Source organism: Hyperolius riggenbachi, chromosome 1 (assembly GCF_040937935.1).
Source record: "Hyperolius riggenbachi isolate aHypRig1 chromosome 1, aHypRig1.pri, whole genome shotgun sequence".
Classification (NCBI taxonomy): Eukaryota; Metazoa; Chordata; class Amphibia; order Anura; family Hyperoliidae; genus Hyperolius; species Hyperolius riggenbachi.
The window spans coordinates 231,414,590-231,435,643 of NC_090646.1; the positions used below are offsets into that span (position 1 = coordinate 231,414,590).

The 21,054-nt window shown below is 44.5% G+C and overlaps 1 protein-coding gene across 4 annotated transcripts in view; it reads right to left on the reverse strand.

Moving 5' to 3' along the window:
* GSTCD (glutathione S-transferase C-terminal domain containing) overlaps positions 1–21,054 on the reverse strand; it is a 186,279-nt gene that overhangs the window by 37,325 nt on the left and 127,900 nt on the right. For all 4 annotated transcript variants that reach the window (XM_068231343.1, XM_068231352.1, XM_068231367.1 and 1 more), the window contains 2 exons: positions 19,569–19,613; positions 5,942–6,070 (listed from right to left, as the gene is read on the reverse strand). In XM_068231343.1, the coding sequence (XP_068087444.1) occupies positions 5,942–6,070; positions 19,569–19,613 (174 nt within the window). The remainder of the gene's footprint in view (positions 1–5,941; positions 6,071–19,568; positions 19,614–21,054) is intronic.

A 21,054-nucleotide genomic window follows, 5' to 3' on the forward strand; every position in this document is an offset into this window, starting at 1 on the left:
AGTGACATACATACCCTTTAAGTCGTGCAGGTCAGGCATTTTTGACAGATATAGGTTGGAGGTGCTGTGTGGGTTTTCATCTTTTCATCAGGTGCCTTTAAATAAATTGACATGATTTGGGGGAAATAGGGGATTATTTTGTATGAAACAGAGGGATTAGAGGGATAGAGGGTGGGGATAACTAAGGGGTGGATAGCCTCATCTGCTGTGGGCAACCTGATGGGGAGAGGGAAGCTCATACAGAGCCTGGATTAGTGGCCAGGAGGCCATGAGTGGATAATTTTGGCTTTTGCTGTATGTGGGAATTTGTCTATTTTGACTGTATAAAAGGGGTATTTGACATGTTTGTATGTGGGTTTTTGCTCGCAATATGTTAAGGGGTCTCGTTTTTTGTAGGGGCTATAATGTTGTTATTATATATATATTTTTTATCCGCTGTAGTAGTCATATTTGATAGATAGTGAGGGGTGGTCCTTATGGGAAGATTACTATAGGCATGAATATATAGATTTATAAGTCTTGAAGGTAGGCATTGATATGAGTAGTTTTTTTTAGATGAGATGTATATGCAGCGTATAGTGTATAACCGTATGCCCCATTGATGGCGGAACTAGCGGGCTGCGGAGGGGAGGCGGACGCATTGTGACGTGATACAGGGGAGGAGATACATAAGGGAAGCCAAGCGCATCAGACTCCGTGCCCCTGATGAGTCATTTATGACGAAATCGATCGGGCGGAGTCTGATGCGGAAGGACTGAAGCGTCTTACAAGCAGTGGCGAGGCGGCGAACGCGGAAGGTCCTTTCATCTACCGAGCGCGCGGCGGAGGTGAGAGGGAGCATACGCTTATCCGGAGCCTGCCAGCCCTGGCCATCAATCACGGGGAAGAGCCCGTTTAAAAAATTACTCTGAGCGAGCATTTTTATGGAGGAGCATGTGAGTGTAACTTGTACTTTTTACTAAATAAACCTTTTAAAGCGATATTGCACTATATGAGGCTTTTTATTGAGGTAACCAAGAGGACAGTCGGCCTAAAGGGAGGACTTTGCAACTTACTGGTGCCAGAGAGGTGGGGGACGACCCGGGAACGGTCCCGTTGTGCATATAGACCATTGGTTGGTCTGTGTATTGCGGTGAGTGGCACACAAAGGGTGTGGTGGTGGCCTCTATACATCTGAAGATCTGCAATTCGTTCTGATGAAGAATTTTATTTATTGATGGACCTTTTTTTTATTTATTGATGGACTTTTAATTTTGAATGTGTAGTATTGTAAACCTTGAATGTGTTGTGCATACAGTCATTGAGCCTTCAAAAGCATCGTGAGCGCCAACCTCTATGAAAAGTTTTTGATATATTGCTATAGAGGAGGCGAACTGGTGTTATATATGTGACAGGAGTTTGGAAAGAGTCTTTGCTGTGAGCGCTAACCTCTTGCTGCTATAAAAATCTAAGATATGAATAAAACAATGAAATCATATGATATTTCTATCCGCTATGTTATCTGCTGTCTCTTGTGAAGGTGGAAACAAGCAGACCTGACAGCGGAAATGTAACATATTCTTGTAGTAATATAGAACAAGTCTGCACACTTACTAACTGCAGCCAAATGAAATTGTGATCTTTAGAACCCACAGTTAACACAGATAAAATCAATGCAATAGATCAGAACTGACTGCAGCTTTCAACACATTCAAGTGGGTTTTTTTTAATCACTCTAAAATGTTGCTAAGGAATACCCAGACAGCCTGTGGTGAACCAGAACCACCTAGAAGGTATGAAGGGCTTAAAGAGACCAAAAAGCTCTCTATTCAAAAGCAATGCTAAATGTAAGTTTGCCTTCTTAAAACAGAAGGTATTAACAATATTTCAGCTGTAAGTGAGCAACTGTAGTTGCCTTACTCCAATATGCAAATCATCTCTTTATGCTCCTGAAAGCAAGGCTGCACATCCAGAACCGCTGGTGTCTAGAGAACCTATCGCTAATGAACTTTATAGAGCTACAGGCTCACTATACACCAGCGGTTCTGGATGTGCAGTTTTGCTTTCAAGGGCATAAAGAGATGATTTGCATACTCGGAAGTGATGCATCATGGGAAACTACAGTTGCTCACTTACAGCTGAAGCAGGCAAAATTACATTTAACAAAATGTTCCTGCTTAAAGAGAACCAGAGACAAAGCACCCTCATGACAGTAAACACCTACTCTGCTCTTTGTTTCATTCTTCTCTGCTAAATCTGCCTGTTATCATTTCTGATAAGAATCCCCGACTGAGCATTCAGTCTAGCTTTGCCCCGAGTGATTATAGCTGAGTCAGTCTTCTGTGATGTCTTTTCAAGCCCAAGCCCGCCCCCTCCTGGCTCTGATTTCCTGCTAGGAGGCTACATAGCAGGAAAGCAGAGCCACAAGGGGGCAGACTTGGGCTTGAAAAGACATGACAGAAGGGCAAAGCTAGACTGAATGCTCAATCAGATAACAATGTGCATCATATGGTAGTTGCCCTGTCAATCTGTGCCTTACTGTCCCACTGTGCTAAGACCTGAAAGGGGTGTGATGTCGGGACTAACTTGGAGGTGGTAGTCTGCAGATCTCTGCAGCTCATGCTCCTATGGGCAGGAGCACATTATGGCTCCTTATTTTATATATGGGGCACACATAAAGGCTGTGTAAATAATCTGTGACATACTCTATAATGATTTCACATGTAATGAGGGAAACATATAACAACTGTTATCTTTAAATCCATATATTTTAGCAGAAGTTTTTCCCTGTGTTTAATATCACAAAGGTAGGTGTGGTGTCTCTTGGGTAGTGGAGTTTCAGGCACACGTTCTTCTATGTTAGGCTCCTAACATTTAGGACCAATTGTAGGGGAAATCCAGGTCGCTCTTCTGATACCTCTCAGATCAAGCACAATTTATCTTGCAAGGAGTTCTTAAAAGTAATGGAATATTCTTGAATAAGAAGCAGTTTACCATGTACTTAAAGTGGACCTGAACAGGACACAAGAAAAACAGAGAGAAATGCACCCTGTATGCTTTTAGAGAGAAGAGTCTACAGTCATTCCCCCTCATCTTCAAGTAATCACAAGTGTAATTTGATCTCTCAGCTGTGTCCGCTCAAAAGAAAAAATTGGTGTGAGTTCTGTAAGCTGTAACAAATAAATATTTTTCTTTAAAGCGGATCCGAGATGAAAAACTAACTATAACAAGTAACTTGTCTGTATATCTTATCTAAACTTTAGATAGTTTACACAGTACATCTAGCTGCAAACAGCTTTAATAGAATATGATTATTTCTTCCTGTGATACAATGACAGCAGCCATGTTGTTTGTAAACATTACACAGAGGCAGGCTTATCTGCATCTTAAGCAAAAAAACCTAATCCCTCCTCCTCCTCCCTCTGCCTCTGAAATCTCTGGCAAGTAATACCTCCCCCTTCTCCTGCCCAGACCGAGCTCCCATGAGCCCTTGCTACTGTCTGAAAGTGCCTTGGCTCTCTGAAAACCTGTGGGCGTGGCTTGTTTAGTTTATAGGGAATTAGAGTATTAAAACAAAAACAAAACAGTATTTGGCTTGAGGAATGCCCTATAGGAAATAGGAAAGGCACACAATTATGCAATGAGTAAAAGTTCACCTCGGATCCACTTTGAAGGTAATTATACCGTTGCTTATCTTTTAGAGCAGAGAGGAGTTCAGGTCCGCTTTAATTGATTTTTTAAAATGGCGATTTTTAACCACTTAACCCCCCCCCCCAGTGCTAACTTTCTCCGTCCCTCTGCGCACCGCTTCACCCCCAGGGACGGAGAAAGGCGCGTTTGTTTACTGGCTGGGAGTGGGCGGGGACCTCGCGCGCACACTCCAGCCAGCCCGCACAGCAGGTGACTAATTGGACGTTAGGAACAAGCGTTCCTAAATCCAATTAGCCTCGCCGATTGCGAATAGAATGAAGACGGCTTCTGTTTGAAGCCGTCTTCATTCATAACAAAGTAACGTACACAAACGTGCAGCGCGCGATTGCGCGCCCCCACAACCCGCGCGCGCACACCAACCCGGGCTCTGCAGTTCAATGATTGTTTATGGGGACCCCAGTTCCCAATAACCAATCACATTACAGTAATAAGTAAATGGAAGCAGCGCTGAAAGGTAAACATCGCGCTGGTGTTTCAGGGGTAAAACCCCTCAGTTGTGAAGTGGTTAAAGGACCGCTATCACGAAAATCGTAAAATGTATAATACATGTAAACACATACAAATAAGAAATACATTTCTTCCAGAGTAAAATGAGCCATAAATTACTTTTCTCCAATGTTGCTGTCACTTACAGTTAGTAGTAGAAATCTGACAGAACCGACAGGTTTTGGAGTAGCCCTTCTCCTCATGGGGGATTCTCATGGATTTGTTTATTTTCAAAAGCACTTTGTGAATGGCAGTTATTCTGTTCAACTACCAAAAAAGTGTGCAGTGAGCATGGATGCTGGCCAGCATCATTGTATAAATCCTTTTCAGGGAATGTTTTTAAAGAATAAAGGCCATGCTGAGAATTCCCCATTAAGAGATGGACTAGTCCAACACCTGTCGGTTCTGTCAGATTTCTACTACCTACTGAAAGTGACAGCAACATAGGAGAAAGGTTATTTATGGCTCATTTTACTTTGGAAGAAAAGTACTTCTTATTTGTATATGTTTATACGTATTTTAAATTTTACAATTTTTCGCGATAGTGGTCCTTTAAGGGGTACCTGAACTGAGCAGAATATAGAAGCTACCTTATTTATTCCCATTTGTAAAAATGGCAATTACCTGGCTGTCATACTGACCTTTGGTTTCACTAGTGTTTGATGCAAAGAATAGAAAAAGCTGGGTGGAGACCCAGCTTTTTCTATACTTTGCATCTGATTGTACGCCACTGTGGGATTTGGGTGTATGCTGGTTGATTCCCTGGTGCTACAACTGTCAGTGGTTGAAGCTCTGGGGCAATCCTTTTTCCTGTGCAACCTGTGGAGTCGGAGAAACTGGTCAGCATGCTAGTTGTTGGCCAATGATTCAAAAAGTATTGAACGCAACAGACTCAGTACAACAGCCAAGTACTATATCCAGAATTTTTAAACTGTAGTTCGCAATTTAATATCCCTCAGAATTCAGGTGTCTTTGAAAGCACAGGTGTAATTTGTGTAACACCTCCTACATAAACCTTACTACAAACACATGCCTGGAATATTGCTATAAGAAAATATGAGGTGGGGGGACAGAAGCATTTGATCTTCCCAAGTTTATAAATAAAAGAGGAGCTGAATCATAGTGGCATGCATAACCGGATATCAAAGAGATGAAATAACAAGGTCAGGGGCATCACAGGCTGGCAGGCAGCAGATTGGGCTAATATTGGGATGCTGTCCACTTTCTCAACAGTTTTGTTTAACTGTTCTTAGTAGTGAATGCAGAAGCACATAGTCACAATTCAAACATTATAAACTACAACAGCAAAAAAAAAAAAAAAAAAGTCCATTGAGAGGCATAAAACATACTTTGTACACATCATGGTAAAATAAATACCAACATATCAGATAAAGGAGGTTGGCCACATTTCCACTAAAGTTGCGTTTTCACTTTTAAACGTGCATTATGTATGTACATGTGAACCAAAAGACCCATGTTTTTAGCAGTAGTACAGTGCATTCCAATTTAAAAAATTAAATCAGCATGAAAAATAAAAAGCAGCATACTGTAAGTTATTGATGCATATGGAAAAATGTATAGGAGGCTAATCAGCCCATTGATCAACATGGGCTGCAAGATCTAAGGCATTCCTGCAAGTGGAAAAACAAAAACTAATTTAGTGGAAATAAGGCCTTTATTGTTAAAAAGAGAGAGACAATTTACATTTTTGTTACATGCATCCATATAAACTGTATTGCTTAGAACTGAAGTTCATGTCACTTACCCCAATATCAAACTTCCCTGTAAAATAATCTAGATTGGCTTGAATGAACCAGATGTTTGTTAACCCCAGTTCACAACTTCTCTCTTTAGCACGTACCAAAGACTCCTCTTTATTCTCTATAAGAACAATCTGGAGTAAGGGAAAACAAAAAAAAATTACCTTCAGTAATATATTTTTCACTAAACTAATAACAGAGTGGAATTGCAGTCTGGCATAACAATTAACACTTGTCTCCCAAATCTTTATCAGCCGTAGAATTATCCTACTTGCCTTAATCCCAAAGTAATTTTAACTGAGTAAAAATCAGAACTCCCCTCAGACAGAGCTGTACAGTAAGTAAACCATAACATTCTTCTGCTTGCAATCAGTGTAGCTATTACACAAAATAACAAAGAACTGTTTCTATTCTGTTTGATCATACTGTTTTTCTGCACTTCTTATATCAAAATACGGATTGCTCACCAAAAGAGCTCAGTACAGCACACGTCCTGAAAGCACACTTACATGATATGCTGACTGTGAAGGAAGTAAAAATAAGTCCTAATAACCATTTTAGGAATTGCTTTTAAAACATGACTATTATCAATCGCACTAGTGGGGCAAATTTGTTGGAGAAAAGGGTAAATTAGGACTTCAATTCTGCTTCAGTACCGAAACATTTAATAATACCGCTCAAACATAAATGTCAACATAATGATGTGCAGGTAAATGCAACTGCCGTCATACATGATAAGTAGTTGTATTGGCTTGTACTTTATTGTTTCAGAGTTTAGACTGTGATTGCACTCATCTTTTGCTTAAAGTAAACTTTTAAGTCACACTATACTTCAAATAAATGTGATAGTCTCTACATCTTGAAGTAGTTTTAACTGCTCTTTTACTAGTGATGTCAGCACTATGCATAGTACAGAGAAAATTCACAGAATATTCAGCTTGCTATGCATAGTCATCTCACCCTGTTAACTGAAATAGTTAAGACACCAAAGGTGACTTATTTATTTATTTTAAACAAATCTTTATTTGAGATAAAAAATAAATCCGTTAACAGCATGTCCAAATGGCACATGGTATTAAAGTCACACAAGAACAAATTTAACATTTTTCTTTTTCTGTTTTGATGTTAAACAAACAACAAGAAATAATAGGTACATCCATCTTTTCAACCATATAATGGTGCATGCATATGTCCCACATTGATACTGCGGTATTAAAGATCCATACCCCATCACAAAGTTGGATATTCTGGGCCTGCAAAGGTGACTTCTTATCACTTGCTAGTTTGTACAAGGATAACATTAGTCCATCAGGGATAGATAGTGTAAGCAAGCCATTTACCTCTTAACAGTAATTGGTAATCTGGAGTTCTGTGTATTCAGCCTTCTGTTCAATGTCAAAACTCCTTTTCAGAAGCAATATGTACTTATAAGCAAAATTAAACCTTAACTGTCCTTCACTAGTCACCCATGTTCTCGCACTGTTCTGGCCAGAGGTGCAGAATCTGCTGTCCCTGTTTCGGGGTGGGGGGGCTGTCATCTTGCTTTTAGGAAACTCTCACATCTCAAGATCCTAAGTAACATTTAACATTTGCTTCAGACACCTAAGACTCAGCTGTGCCTCTAAGCTCCCGACATATGTGTGTGTGCAGTAAAGGGGCACAGGAAAGTCAAGCTGAGGACTCAGTACTTCTGTCTTAACTATTTTGAGAGGAACTCATAGCTTTTGTTTACAAGTATTTCAGGGGTTTGGTACACTTTAGAAGGGGGGGGGGGGGGGGGGAGGGGGTCTATGAAGACTGTTTCAGTGGTTCACTTCCAGAATCCAATTTAAATGTCTGTCCCCTTCATAAAATGTGCTAACTGTGCCCAATAATGTCACTGTCAGCTGTTATTTTACAAAATAGTGCATTCATGTTTGAACTAAAAATATTGCTTCAGATGTACTCCAGTGATAGCTCATTGTTATTCCATCCCCATAACTAACGGATGCACGTTATTCATTTCTAAACACATGGGCGGCTATCACTGTGTGCTGATACACTTTACAGTTAAATACCTGTATTTATTCAGGTCTAAACAGTTTCCTGATATTATTGTTATTGCTGACCTGACAGTGACTATTATTCCTATGCATGTGTATCTGTTTATGGCAGAAATGAGAGGAGAAGTAATAAAGGGTATAGTTATACACATGAGACAATTGTAGATAAAACAAGCTAAACCTCTATAGATCATCAGCAGATGACAATACAATTCCCCGAAAAATGGATGATTGATCATGATGATCGATCAAAAATAATAATTTGTGCACACTAAGGAAAAAACTACTAACCAATATGATTAGAGTAATGGAATCGATCTGCTTTTCATATTTAATCCATCTAATTAGCAGTTTTCTTCCATTACTGGGACCGAACGATAGTTTTCAATCGACGATTGATTGTCCAGGAAATTGTATAGTTAATGGCCACCTTTAGATAAATACGCTGATTTTAAATAGAGAGAGTAGGAGAACATGAAAGACTAACCCTATGCAATAAAAATTAATCAAACTCTTTGATTTGCAATGATTTAAGTAAAGAGTTTGCAGGATCTTTATGGTTCTCCAAAAAACAGAGGTACAGAAAATATAAATAACTTTGCGCAAAAAAAACAACAAACTTCAGATTTGATTTGAACAGTTGAGAAAGATAAAATTGTGTGTTAAATCATAATTATCATATGCTGTACTGAAGAATGAAGAAACCAAGACACAAAACAACAAGTAGAATAGTGGGCAGCACATGCCTACAGCAAAGGAAGCCAGTAAAATAGTAATGTTAACAACATGCGGTACCATTCATGTTAAAAAATGACCAAAAGCTACATTATCGTGTTACACTGGATCCATTCCAAGATTCATGCAAATACTGCTTTATAAGGAAAAAGCATACATCTATAAAAAAATAAGGAAAAACAATAGGAAATAAGAGACATGAACTGCACTGGACAAACTAGACGCCCACTAGAGCATTTCCAATGGTGATTTGTGCTTTCTAGGAATCGCCAGTGATTCAAATATCGCTTCGCCAATGTAATTCTATGGGCGTGATTCCACTGGAGCAATTGCGATTCGCGGAAATACCCTTAAAGCATACTAAAGACCTTGGTGCTCATACGTTCAGAAAACATCGCAAATGAACCCCCCAAGGGAGGTTTGTTACTTGTGTGGGCTTTGGGAATGCAGCAGGCTAAAGTTCCTGCAGTGATGTTCTGCAACCCTGGCAGATGCATGCTGGGAGACTAAGCTCATTGATGTGATTATATCTCCAGGCTGGGAGATGTAATCACTTCAATGGCAGCTACATCTCCCGGCATGCATTGCAGTTGCTAGGGACATAGGACATTATTACAGTTCTGCAACACGGAGAAATAAAAAATGGAGTCCTCCATATAGACGGCGGGCTACTAAGCACTGAAAAGAAAAATTACCAACTAGTGAGATAAGTACCTCAAGAAATGTCAATAAATTCCAATTCACAAACATTGAAGCATTCGGTAAATCCAACAAAAGTGTTTGGTATTTACCTCCAGTAGTGATGCTCATCCGAGCTAGGATATCCGAGATACTCGGATATCCTAGCTCTTTTTTCACTATTCGAGTTCGAATACCAAGCTCGAATAGTATTAGCTATCCGGGCTGTGCTATCCGAGCGCACTCGGATAGCAATCAGCTATCCGGAGATTTCCTAGCTATCCGAGCTCGGATAGCGCCACGAGCCTGGATAGCGCCACGACAGACGTCACCTCGAGTCCTCACAAGCGAATCAGAGGGCTCCCAGCCCTCTGACTGCAGCCAATCACAGAGGGGGAGCCTGCCCAAGCCCCCCTCTATAAAAAGCGGGCGCCATGTTGCCTCACTCATCCTGCTTGTGACTTACTGACTGATATACTGAGAGAGACTGCTCCAGTGCTTTTTGTCTGTGCAAGTGCATTAATTGTTCAATACACCTAGCGTTTTTACACTCCAACACTTGATATTCACCTGTATTGCTTTGTATTGTAGATAGATTGTATTTTAGGCAGTTTAGTTTGTGTGATTAGGGACTAGGGAGGAAGACTGTCACTGGTGCTGCTGCAGCTGCAGCCAGCAGCTAGGCCCTGTGCCTAGGCAAGGCAGCCTGCCCTGCTCTGTGCTCTAGTCTCTACTAGTTACCTTACCTGTGCTCTCACCTGTCCTATTCTACTGTACTACTTCTGTGTTAGATAGATTATTGTACTATTTTGTAGTTAGCAAGGCCCAGCTTTACTGCTATACCTGTCCTGTATCTGCTCTCTGTAATCTAGTCACACCTGTTCTATTGTTTAGCTAGATTCTTCTATTGTTTAGTTAGTACTGTGTAGTGTACTCTAGTCTGTGTATAGGGACCGTTCGTCACCGCGTTACCTAGGGTCTTTGTGTGCGCAGTGCACGTCTGCGCTGTCCGCACCCTCTCGTTAGTGCTACACCCGTCCTATTGTTTATATTACTTGTATTGTGTATTCGCTGAATTGTACTGTACTGTAGTCGGTGTATAGGGACACCGTCAGTCAGCGTCAGCTAGGGTCTTTGTGTGCGCACTGCGCACTCTCTCGTTAGCGCTACACCGATCTCTGCTGTAGAGTACACCTGTCCGTCACCTCACACACCCACCACAACCACCAGTCCCACCCCATTAAAGTACCCCACTTGTCCCACCCGCCTATACATAACTTTTTTTTTCATTTGTATAATATTAAAAATATACGGTGTCTGGCACTGGCAGCCGCGGTTTGGGCAGGGGCAGCAAGGGCATCGGCAAGAGAGGAGGTCGTGGGCGTGGCAGCCGCGCCACCACCATGTGCAGTTCTGCGTCTGCACCAGTGGCTATTCCGCCATTAGCCACTGGCCGTGGACGCCTTGGCCGCCCAACAGCTGGGAGTCACGCTGCAGAGACACAGCAGCAGCGTGTGGCGCAGATGTTCCTCCCACCGCCAGGTCGTAGCCGTCCTATTGAGGAGAAGGACGCAGACTCTGTGGTGGAACTGATGGTGGATGAGCAGGCCACCATTAGCTCTGGAACCGAGTCCTCCACCCCCGCCACCACTTCTGTTCGCAAGAGCAGCAGCAGTCGCCCAGCACTGCCTGGGGAGGAGGAGTGCAGTTCTCCAGCCCCAGCGGGCAACACCAGCACCCTGTCACTCAGCACCTTCTTATCCCTAATCACAGCGGGGCTATGGAGTGCTGTTGCGGCAGAATTGGCAATGGAGGAGGAAGAATTGTTGATGGGCACTTTGGGGGATGATGCTTTGGACAGTCAGACAGTGGTGACTGTCCCTCAGCTCATGCATGCAGAAGGGGAGTTTGTGGGGTCACCCCAGCAGGACATGCTTGCGGAGGGGGAGGATGATGATGATAGAGTGAAGGACAGAGACTGGGTGGCAGATCCTGGGGATGTCATCAGCTCTGAGGAGGAGGATGCGTCTGCGGGCCTTGCTAGAAGGATCAGCATCGCAGGCATAGGCAGGATCAGAAGTGGGCGTGGTATGCAGGCCACACAGGGTGCTGATCCGGAGGCGGAGAGTTCTGCCAGTGCCACCAGCTGCACCAAGAACCCCCCCCCCCCAACCACCACAGGGAGACCAGCAGCAGCAGCACCTTCCAGCCGAAGGGGCAACTTCACCTCCCCAATTTGGAGTTTTTTCACCCTGCCATATGTGGAGTGCAAGTATGCCACCTGCAACCAGTGCCGCCAGCAGCTCAGCAGAGGGAAGGAACCCTCTGCGTACGGCACCACCTCTCTGGTGAACCATCTGGCAGGGAAACACTTCCATGAGCATGAGGAGTTAATGAAGTTGAAAGAAGCTGGCAGTGGCAGACCCGCCACCACTGCGAAGCCGTCGGCAGCAGCCACCCGCCCTCCTCCACCAGCACCAGCAGGAGTGCGTCAGAAACGCACTGCTCCTCCTCCCTCTGCAACTCCTGCCGCCGACACTGAGGCCTGTTCTGGAAGCCAGTCCTCAGTGGCCTCCTCTGCTCCCTCCAGTGATTCCCGTGCCAGCAAAAGGCGTCGCCAGACCCTGCTCAGCGACATCTTCCAGGGGGTGGTCAGGGTTCTGCCTCCCAGCAGCCGTCGCGTGCGTCAGCTGAAAGGCTTGCTGACACAGGCCATGTGCTCCCAACTCCTGCCTTATTCCCTTGTGCAGGAGGGGAGCGACATGCGTGCGCTCCTGATGTGTGCAGCCCTCGATTGTCCAATCCCCAGCTGACATTTTTTTGCACGCACGGCCATCCCTGCACTTCACCGCTCTGTGATGGCCAATGTCGGGAGAGGGCTGGATCACGCGGTGGGTCAACGGGTCCACGTCACCATGGACTCATGGAGCAGCCGGTTTGGGACAGGCCGCTATCTGTCCTTCACCGCGCATTGGGTCAGCTTGGTGGAAGGGGGTGAGCAGCATCGGGCACTGTCAGAGCAGCAGCAGCAACAACGCAGTGGGTGGTGCCACCATGCAGGGTCAGCGAAATTGCAGCAGGTTCCTCTGATCCGCTTCCATCCTCCGGCACACCAGCCCAAACCCCCCGCCTCAGCAGCAGCGTGAAGCCCCGCCACTGCCAAGCGCTGCTGGAATTGGTCAGCCTGGGGAAGACCAAACTGACGGCGAACCATGTCCTGGCCAAACTCCGAGAGCAGGAGAGGAATTGGCTGACCCCCAGAGGCCTCAGAGTCGGAGAGGTGGTGTCCGACAATGGGGCAAATCTGGTTGCTGCAATCAGCAGGGGAGACCTGACCCACATCCCCTGCCTGGCGCACGTCCTGAACCTGGTAGTCCAAAAGTTCCTGCGGACCTACCAGGGGATGGACCGACTCCTTGAGGCGGCAAGGAAGGTTGTGCGTCATTTCCGGCACTCGCCTGCAGCCGTAGCGAGCCTGGAAGAGGTGCAGAAGGAGCGGCACCTGCCACAGCACCGGCTCATGATCGATGTTCCAACTCGCTGGAACTCCACCCTGGCAATGTTGGAGCATCTGGTTGAACAGAGGCAGGCTGTCAGCCAGTACGTTGCACGAGCAACAGTTGCCGCCATCACTGCAACTGGGCGTGCCGCCACCAACCTCCCGTCCATCATCTTCACGGAGGACTGGGGGCACATGCAGCAGGTGTGCTCAGTGCTGGCACCCTTCCTGCAGGCCACCAACATGGTAAGCAGGGACCATGCAATGGTGTGCGAGTGGGTCCCCATGGTGTGTGTGCTAGACAGGGCCCTGTATGCACTGCTGGAAGAGGGAGCGGCAGCCTTGGACCAGCAGGAGCTGCAGGCAGCTTCACAGGCCACCTCTGAGGAGGAGGGCTTGGAGTTGGTGGAGGTCCCCGACCTTGCTGCGGATGAGGGGGAGCAGCAGAGCGCAGCTGGACTGGTGCGGAGAGAGGATGAGGTGGAGGAGGCAGAGGAGGAGGACAGCACTGTCGGCTCTGGGGCTGCCGATGATGTGCCAGCAGACGTGGCCAGACTCTTCCCAATGGCAGCGCACATGCTGAGGTGCCTGCGCAAGGACCCAAGGGTCATCGAGATAAAGCAGAGGGAGGACATCTGGATCTGCATGATACTGGACCCACGTCTGAAGGGGAAGCTCAGCCAGTTCCTGCCTGCAGGAGGAGACCGTGTGCAACAAATGAGGGATTTGCAGCTGTCCCTTATTGAGCGCTTGGAGGAAGCCTTCCTTCAGCCATCCACCCCCACTGTCCAGCCAGCACAGAGGCAGCAGCAGGTGCCTGCATCCACCAGCAGCAAGCGCACATGCACCACAGACCTGCTGTCTCTGACCAACGAACTCTACATGAGTGTAGAGCTGCCAGGGACTAGAGAAGAGGTGCCTGCAGCAGCATCCTTCTCCAGTCACAGACAGCGCTTGACCCGCATGGTGGCTGACTACATGGGGTCCTTCAGCGGGCTTGACAGCATTGCCCCTGTTGATCCCATGGAGTATTGGGTCAAGCACCTGCCGATCTGGAGCGAGCTTGCGCAGTACGCCCTGGAAGTGCTCTCCTGCCCCCCTTCCAGCGTACTGTCAGAGCGTTGCTTCAGTGCAGCCGGTGGAGTCGTCACTGAGAAGCGATCTCGTCTGTCTCACAAGTCTGTGGAAAGACTGACGTTTCTCAAAATGAACCAGGCTTGGGTGGAAGGCGAATTCCTGGCCCCTGTTGTCGGCGAGAGGGGGACATGAAGTGGCACACACACATTACACCTGCTGCTGTATTTCTTCCTGCTGTCTGTGTTTCCACTGCCAGGGAACACATGAAAAGGTGCTGCTGCCCATGCGCCACCAGCTATTTACGCTCACAAATAGCTGCATTTCTGAAAAAAAAATGTAATAATTTTGTGTTATTATTTTAGAGGTGTCCGGGTTGAAAACTGTGCTGTCCCAATTGTGTATTGGACACAATGTGGGCTTCACGACCGCTGTCTGGAACCTCATGCTGTTTATTTACGGCCCTGGAACCAACCACTGCTAGGACCCAGGGCCTATTATGTCTCGCTGCCTGCTGCCACACACTCATCCTCCTCACGCTGCCTGCTGCTGTATTTCCTCCTGCTGTCTGTATGTTTCCACTGCCAGGGAACACATTACAAGGTGCTGCTGCGCATGCGCCACCAGCTATTTACGCTCAAAAATAGCTGCATTATTTTGAAAAAAAAAAATTATTTTATAGGTGTCCGGGTTGAAAACTGTGCTCTCCCAATTGTGTATTGGACACAATGTGGGCTTCACGACCGCTGTCTGGAAACTCATGGTGTTTATTTACGGCCCTGGTACCACCGCTAGGAACCAGGGCCTATTATGTCTCGCTGCCTGCTCTCCTGCTGCCAGTCTGCCACACACTCATCCTCCTCACACTGCCTGCTGCTGTATTTCCTCCTGCTGTCTGTTTCTCCACTGCCAGGGAACACATTACAAGGTGCTGCTGCCCATGCGCCACCAGCTATTTACGCTCAAAAATAGCTGCATTATTTTAAAAAGAAAATTTTTTTTAATTATTTTAGAGGTGTCCGGGTTGAAAACTGTGTTGTCCCAATTGTGTATTGGACACAATGTGGGCTTCACGACCGCTGTCTGGAACCTCATGATGTTAATTTATGGCCCTGGTACCACCGCTAGGAACCAGGGCCTATTATGTCAGCAGTCACATCACACTGCCTGACACACACTACTCCTCCTCCTGTAGCTGCATTGAACTTCTACTGTCTGTGTGCTGCTACCACTGCCAGGGAGAACAGAAGAAGAACTATTTTCTGCTGCCACCCACTCTCCTACCAGCTATTACCACACTACAGTAGCTGCAACTACTTCCTCCTCCTGCTGATGTCTGTGTTTTACCACCGCTAGGGTACACAGAAAAAGGCGCTGTGGCTTGCATGGTGCCACTACCTATTATGCAATCAACACAAATATAACTATGGTGTTGTTATTAAAATAAAATATTTCCACAAATGAAGTAAAAAAAAATATTACAAAAGAAAGGAAAACCAAGACACATAATACAATGATAGAGAAGAAGAGGAAGAAGAAGAAAGAAAGAAAGAAAGAAAGAAAGAAAGAAAGAAAGAAAGAAAGAAAGAAAGAAAGAAAGAAAGAAAGAAGAAAGAAGAAGAAAGAAAGAAAGAAGAAAGAAGAAGAAAGAAAGAAAGAAAAAAAGAAAGAAAGAAAGAAAGAAAGAAAGAAAGACGAAGAAAGAAAGAAGAAGAAGTAGAAAAAGAAGAAGAAGAAAGAAAGAAAGAAAGAAAGAAAGAAAGAAAGAAAGAAAGAAAGAAAGAAAGAAGAAGGAAGAAGGAAGAAGATATAGAAGAAGAAGACGAAGAAGAAGAAGATATAGAAGAAGAAGATATAGAAGAAGAAGAAGAAGAAGAAGAAGAAGAAGAAGATATAGAAGAAGAAGAATATATAGAAGAAGAAGGAGAAGATATAGAAGAAGAAGAAGGAGAAGATATAGAAGAAGAAGAAGATATAGAAGAAGAAGAAGAAGAAGAAGATATAGAAGAAGAAGAAGAAGATATAGAAGAAGAAGAAGATACAGAAGAAGAAAAAGAAGAAGAAGATATAGAAGAAGAGAAGAAGATATAGAAGAAGAAAAAGATAATTGAAGATACAAGAAGTAGAAAATGAAGAAGATTCAAGTAGAAGAAGATATAGAAGAAGAAGAAAAAGAAGAAGATATAGAAGAAGAAGAAGATATAGAAGAAGAAGATGAAGACGACGTAAATGAAGACTTCCAACTTACAACCATTTTGGACACACCTTCTTATGCAAACACTTTTCATGAAGTTAATTTACTATTTTTGATACCTTTTTTATAACTACTACATCACCACATAATCTCTTGATGTTTTTCTTCATAAAAAAGGTGGTTTCATGCATCATTGACCTCCAATACAAGTTTTAAAAGCTATTTAAGGCCAGCTCGAATATTTTACTCGAATACAGACTCGGATAGTGACGTCGGATATCCTAGGTCGAATCGGATATTCGATTAACTCAAATATCGAACTTCGAGTGAATTCGGATAGTTTACTATCCGAATTCGACCAAACTCAAATAGGATAATGAGGTATCCGATCAACACTGGCCTCCAGCTCTGACCAGCGGATAACTCACACTCTCCATACGGTCACATATTGACAGATGTAGCAGACAGCCTATAGGGAGAGCCACTAGTGCTTCTCAACTTATTTGGTCCAATACCCTGGAGGGTGGGACTTCAGTCCGGCAGAGCAGGGGAAGGATCTAGTGGCTGTGCTACTAATAAATCAAGCTATAATTGCATAAATCCAGGTCGAGACCCAGTCGTTTGTTCTTTTCAGAGAAGGGGAAGGTGAAATTTTATAAGGCTTTTCTGCATCCCTTTAGATGTGAATATCTGTACATTATTCTACACAAGAGCTCCCACTGGTGGCTGAAGCACTTCTAAAGGGATACCAGGGATGCACTGGACAGAAAACCCCGAATTGATCACACAGATTCACAGTTTCCTGCCTGACTGCTGATCTGCTCCACAGCTGGTAAGTGAGACTTAAGGTGCGTACACACGCCGGACTGGAGGCAACGACGGGTCCGTCGTTACCTCCCGCTGGGTGGGCGTGCCAACGACAGTCCGGCGTGTGTACGCACTGTCGGCGGACTGATACGGCTGCTTCTGAGCGATCCGCCCGGCGGATCGCTCAGAAGCAGCCATATCAGTCCGCCGACAGTGCGTACACACGCCGGACTGTCGTTGGCACGCCCACCCAGCGGGAGGTAACGACGGACTCGTCATTGCCTCCAGTCCGGCGTGTGTACGCACCTTTACTGAGCAGGGCTTAGTGTATTGAAGCATGTTTGTGTTCAGTAAATTACTTAACTTCTTCCGCATGTGGGAAATCTGTGAATTTGGAAAAAAGTGTAAAATACCAATGTGGTATTTTACCAACCTAAATTACTTTACAAAACTGCCCTTAGTGGGAGGTTCTATTGCAATGTTTTCAAAACTTAGTGCACAGTTCCCTATAATAACTACAACTTGCTGCAGTGTAACCAGGAGTGTGCTTGACTGGTAATGACAGAAATGTCTATGCTCGTAGAAGAGGATTGTCCTTTTTAATATACCAGTTAACGCACAAAGGGCTTTATTCAAAAAAATTCTCATAAAGGATTTATTTTTCACCTAGTTGATAAAAATAACCTTTCAGCACTTTTACAAGCAAAATAATCACTCAAAGTAAGTTGTTCCTAATTCACTTCATTTCAATATTACTTTTCTTACTTAAGGGGCCCATACACCTAATGATTTTCCCGCCGATATACAGCACGGTGATCGAATCTGCTGTGAAATCGTTGCGCAAACGATTGATTTCCATCCGAAATAAATCGTTCCCATCGATTCCCGTTGAGCCGTCCGTGCGGAAGATTTTTCTCGATCGCCGGCGGGTCGGGAGTGCGTCGATAGCGGCGTTCGAGTGCCCGACAACCGACACAATACAGCAGCAATACATTACCTGCTCCGGCCAGCGCGTAGCCCCGCTGTCACCGATGTCTTCTTCTCCGCTGGGTTCCGCGTTCCGGTCCGGCTGGCTTCACTTCCTGTTCTGGCAGGAAGTTTAAACAGTAAAGCGCCCTCTACTGTTTAAACTTCCCTGGACAGAAAGAAGTGAAGCCAGCCGGACCGGAACACGGAACTCAGCGGAGAAGAAGACATCGGTGACATCGGGGCTACGCGCTGGCCGGAGCAGGTAATGTATGCGGGGGGAAGGCAGCGGCAGCATCACCACAGATTGTGATCGGTTTCAGGCTGAAATCGATTCACAATCTGTTTGCGGTAAAGGCAGCCATACGATCCCTCTCTGATCAGATTCGATCAGAGAGGGATCTATCTGTTGGTCGAATCTGATGGCAAATCGACCAATGTATGGCCACCTTTAATTGTATATTTTTGCTCTTTGGGAGCTTAAAAAAGTAACATAGATAAGGTGAAAACAGAGGAAATATGTGAAAAAGCTCTGTGAATCATGCCCATTGTCTTGAGTAAGGAAAACACCATTTACTGGGAATCTCAACAAACTAAACAAGCCATCTTACAACATAATGTACAGTATATCGTCTTCAGATTCCCCTCTTTGTACACAAGGTACACATAAATGCTATCCTTCTTACTTTACTTTTGTACTAATGAAGTTTATAGTCTCTCCAGCAGTATCCGTGTGTTTTAAAGACTTTTTTTTTATGTGCGAGAAAAACACTAAGTAAAGTAAATACCCATTCCAAGAGATAATCAGTGAGATGCAAATGATTTCAATTTGCATGCAAATGGAATGCAAACTGTATGAAGCTTGGAATGCACAGTTTATCTCAATTGGCCCAATTCCAAGTTGCATACAATCTGCATTCAGGCCTGGGACACACTAGCGTGTTTCTTCTGAGTGTTTTTGGAGCTCCGACAATCACACTTTTCTAAAGTAAGTCTATGGTGTAGGGCCCACTGGAGCTATTGCTATTAGGGCTAATTGCAGCATTTTGGGAGCATTTGGGCTCAATACAATACCTAAATTGCTGGAAAACACACCTCAAATCACTTACACAAAGTGCTTATGATTGCGATATCGCTTTGGGGCTTGTAATGGGTCCCTGGCCTCAGGCTCTGTTCTCACTTGAGCAGAAAATGTACCTGTATGGTAAGTTTTCTGCAGCACAGAGCAACACAGGAAGCGGATCTTGTTAAAAATAGGGTTCGCCCCCACTTGCCATCAAAAATGGATCCGTTTATCGCAACGCTAGATCCCAACTTGCTCCGTTTTTCTGGGTGAGCAGATGCTTTGCCCACAGCCGCGTATGGTGCTAACTCATCTATCTGTGACAAGAAAACGGGGGGGGGGGGGGGGGGGGGGGCTGGTCCAGTCTGGTCTAAATCTATGCACAAACTGGACTTATTTGCATTTCATTGGCCATCACTACACATTAATAACAGAAAACCGATTGTGTCATGTTCAGATGGGCTTTTTACATTTTACAGAGGTCAGACTTGTTCCTATTGGCAATACAGAAAGCTCTTCTTTCACACACAACACTCAGAATTGTGTAATTAAATTTCAGACTTTAAATGCGTACCTGGGATAGTGGAAGCAGGTAAGCTAGAGCAATTCCAACGTGACCCTGTGAAATGGAAAAAGTAATAAAAACGGGTAATCATTTACACGATGCAAATACATTATTCTTATTAAGCACTTATTCTGGTAAAGCTAACTAGCTGGGTAAACAATACTGTGTGCGCACAGAAGTACCATTACCAATGCATGAGAATAACACCACAAGGAAGAAAGACACCAGAACTAAATGGAATATGGTGGCTGTCACTGTTGCTCTCTCCTTCGGAATATTCTAGCTACCTTGTCATGCTCATTCATCAGCTTCATTCTTAAGGATCATCATAAGGATGATGGCAAAACTGCGCACTTGCCATGTTGCTGCTAGGATACAAAAAACATTCAGCTGCCTTGTACTGCAACTGAAGGGAGTGCCTGTAACCATATGTTGTCACCCAGTGCCACAGGGTTGTGGAGTCGGTAAATAAAGATGTTTTTAGCGATTGTTAGCCGATCCCAAAAATATTTACATTTTGTGCAAAAACTAGAACGCCTACATTTAAGTAGCTTACCATTGTTATTTTTATTGTATTTATAAAGCGTCAACATATTACGCAGCGCTGTACAATAGATAAAGGGGGTTAACATACGAGGTAGGAAATACAGGGAGCACAGAACAAAAACAAGGCTCCTGCGGGGATGAGGTTACAATAGTTCAATGTATTTAATAAAAATAGATAGAGTCTGTTCTAGTCTGCTAGAGGGGTGTCCGACAGTGAGGGTGCATGATCAGGCTGGAAACATTAGGGGGAGGGCACTGCCAGAGGCTTACAATCTGAAGGGTGGGGTAGAGACACAATAAGTTTGTCTGTTGGGAAGGTGTCCAGTAGAACATATTATGGAACTGATGCGCAGGAGGGGGATAGGTGAGCATTTAAAAAAAATTAAAAGTTGTTGTCAATAACATTGTACCAATAAGGCCTAAAACATTATGATAGCAGTTCATGAGATCAAGTAAGAATCAACTTGGTTTAATTATATACACAAATACAGCAGTCCCCTTATTCACCCTCAGCTGGCTGCTGCAGGGGGGGCTGAAATCATAATGACAACATGATGGAGGAAATAGCAATAATGGCTTAGGAAATTCCTACTAATGTTATCACTTATGGTTTTACAGGGTCCGTTAGGGGCTCACATGGAGGTGCACCACAGGGTAGCTTTAATTAAGAACCCTGAAGAAGCTCACGGATGTTATACAGTAGCTGTCTTCTGAATACTGACTGAGAATCGCTTGTATCACAGCGCTTAACAGGGCAGAAAGGACCAATAGTTAACGCAATCATTGAAACAAATGTGCAGCAGCAGTGAGGTTTCGCTGTGATAACATTTAGGCCCCTTTCACATATGGAGCAGTACCGTGTATTGCAGTACTCTCCCCCGTCTATGGGGACTTACATAATATGATGGTGCGGTGCTATGGAAGTAGCAAAATCGCTGAAAACTCTGTA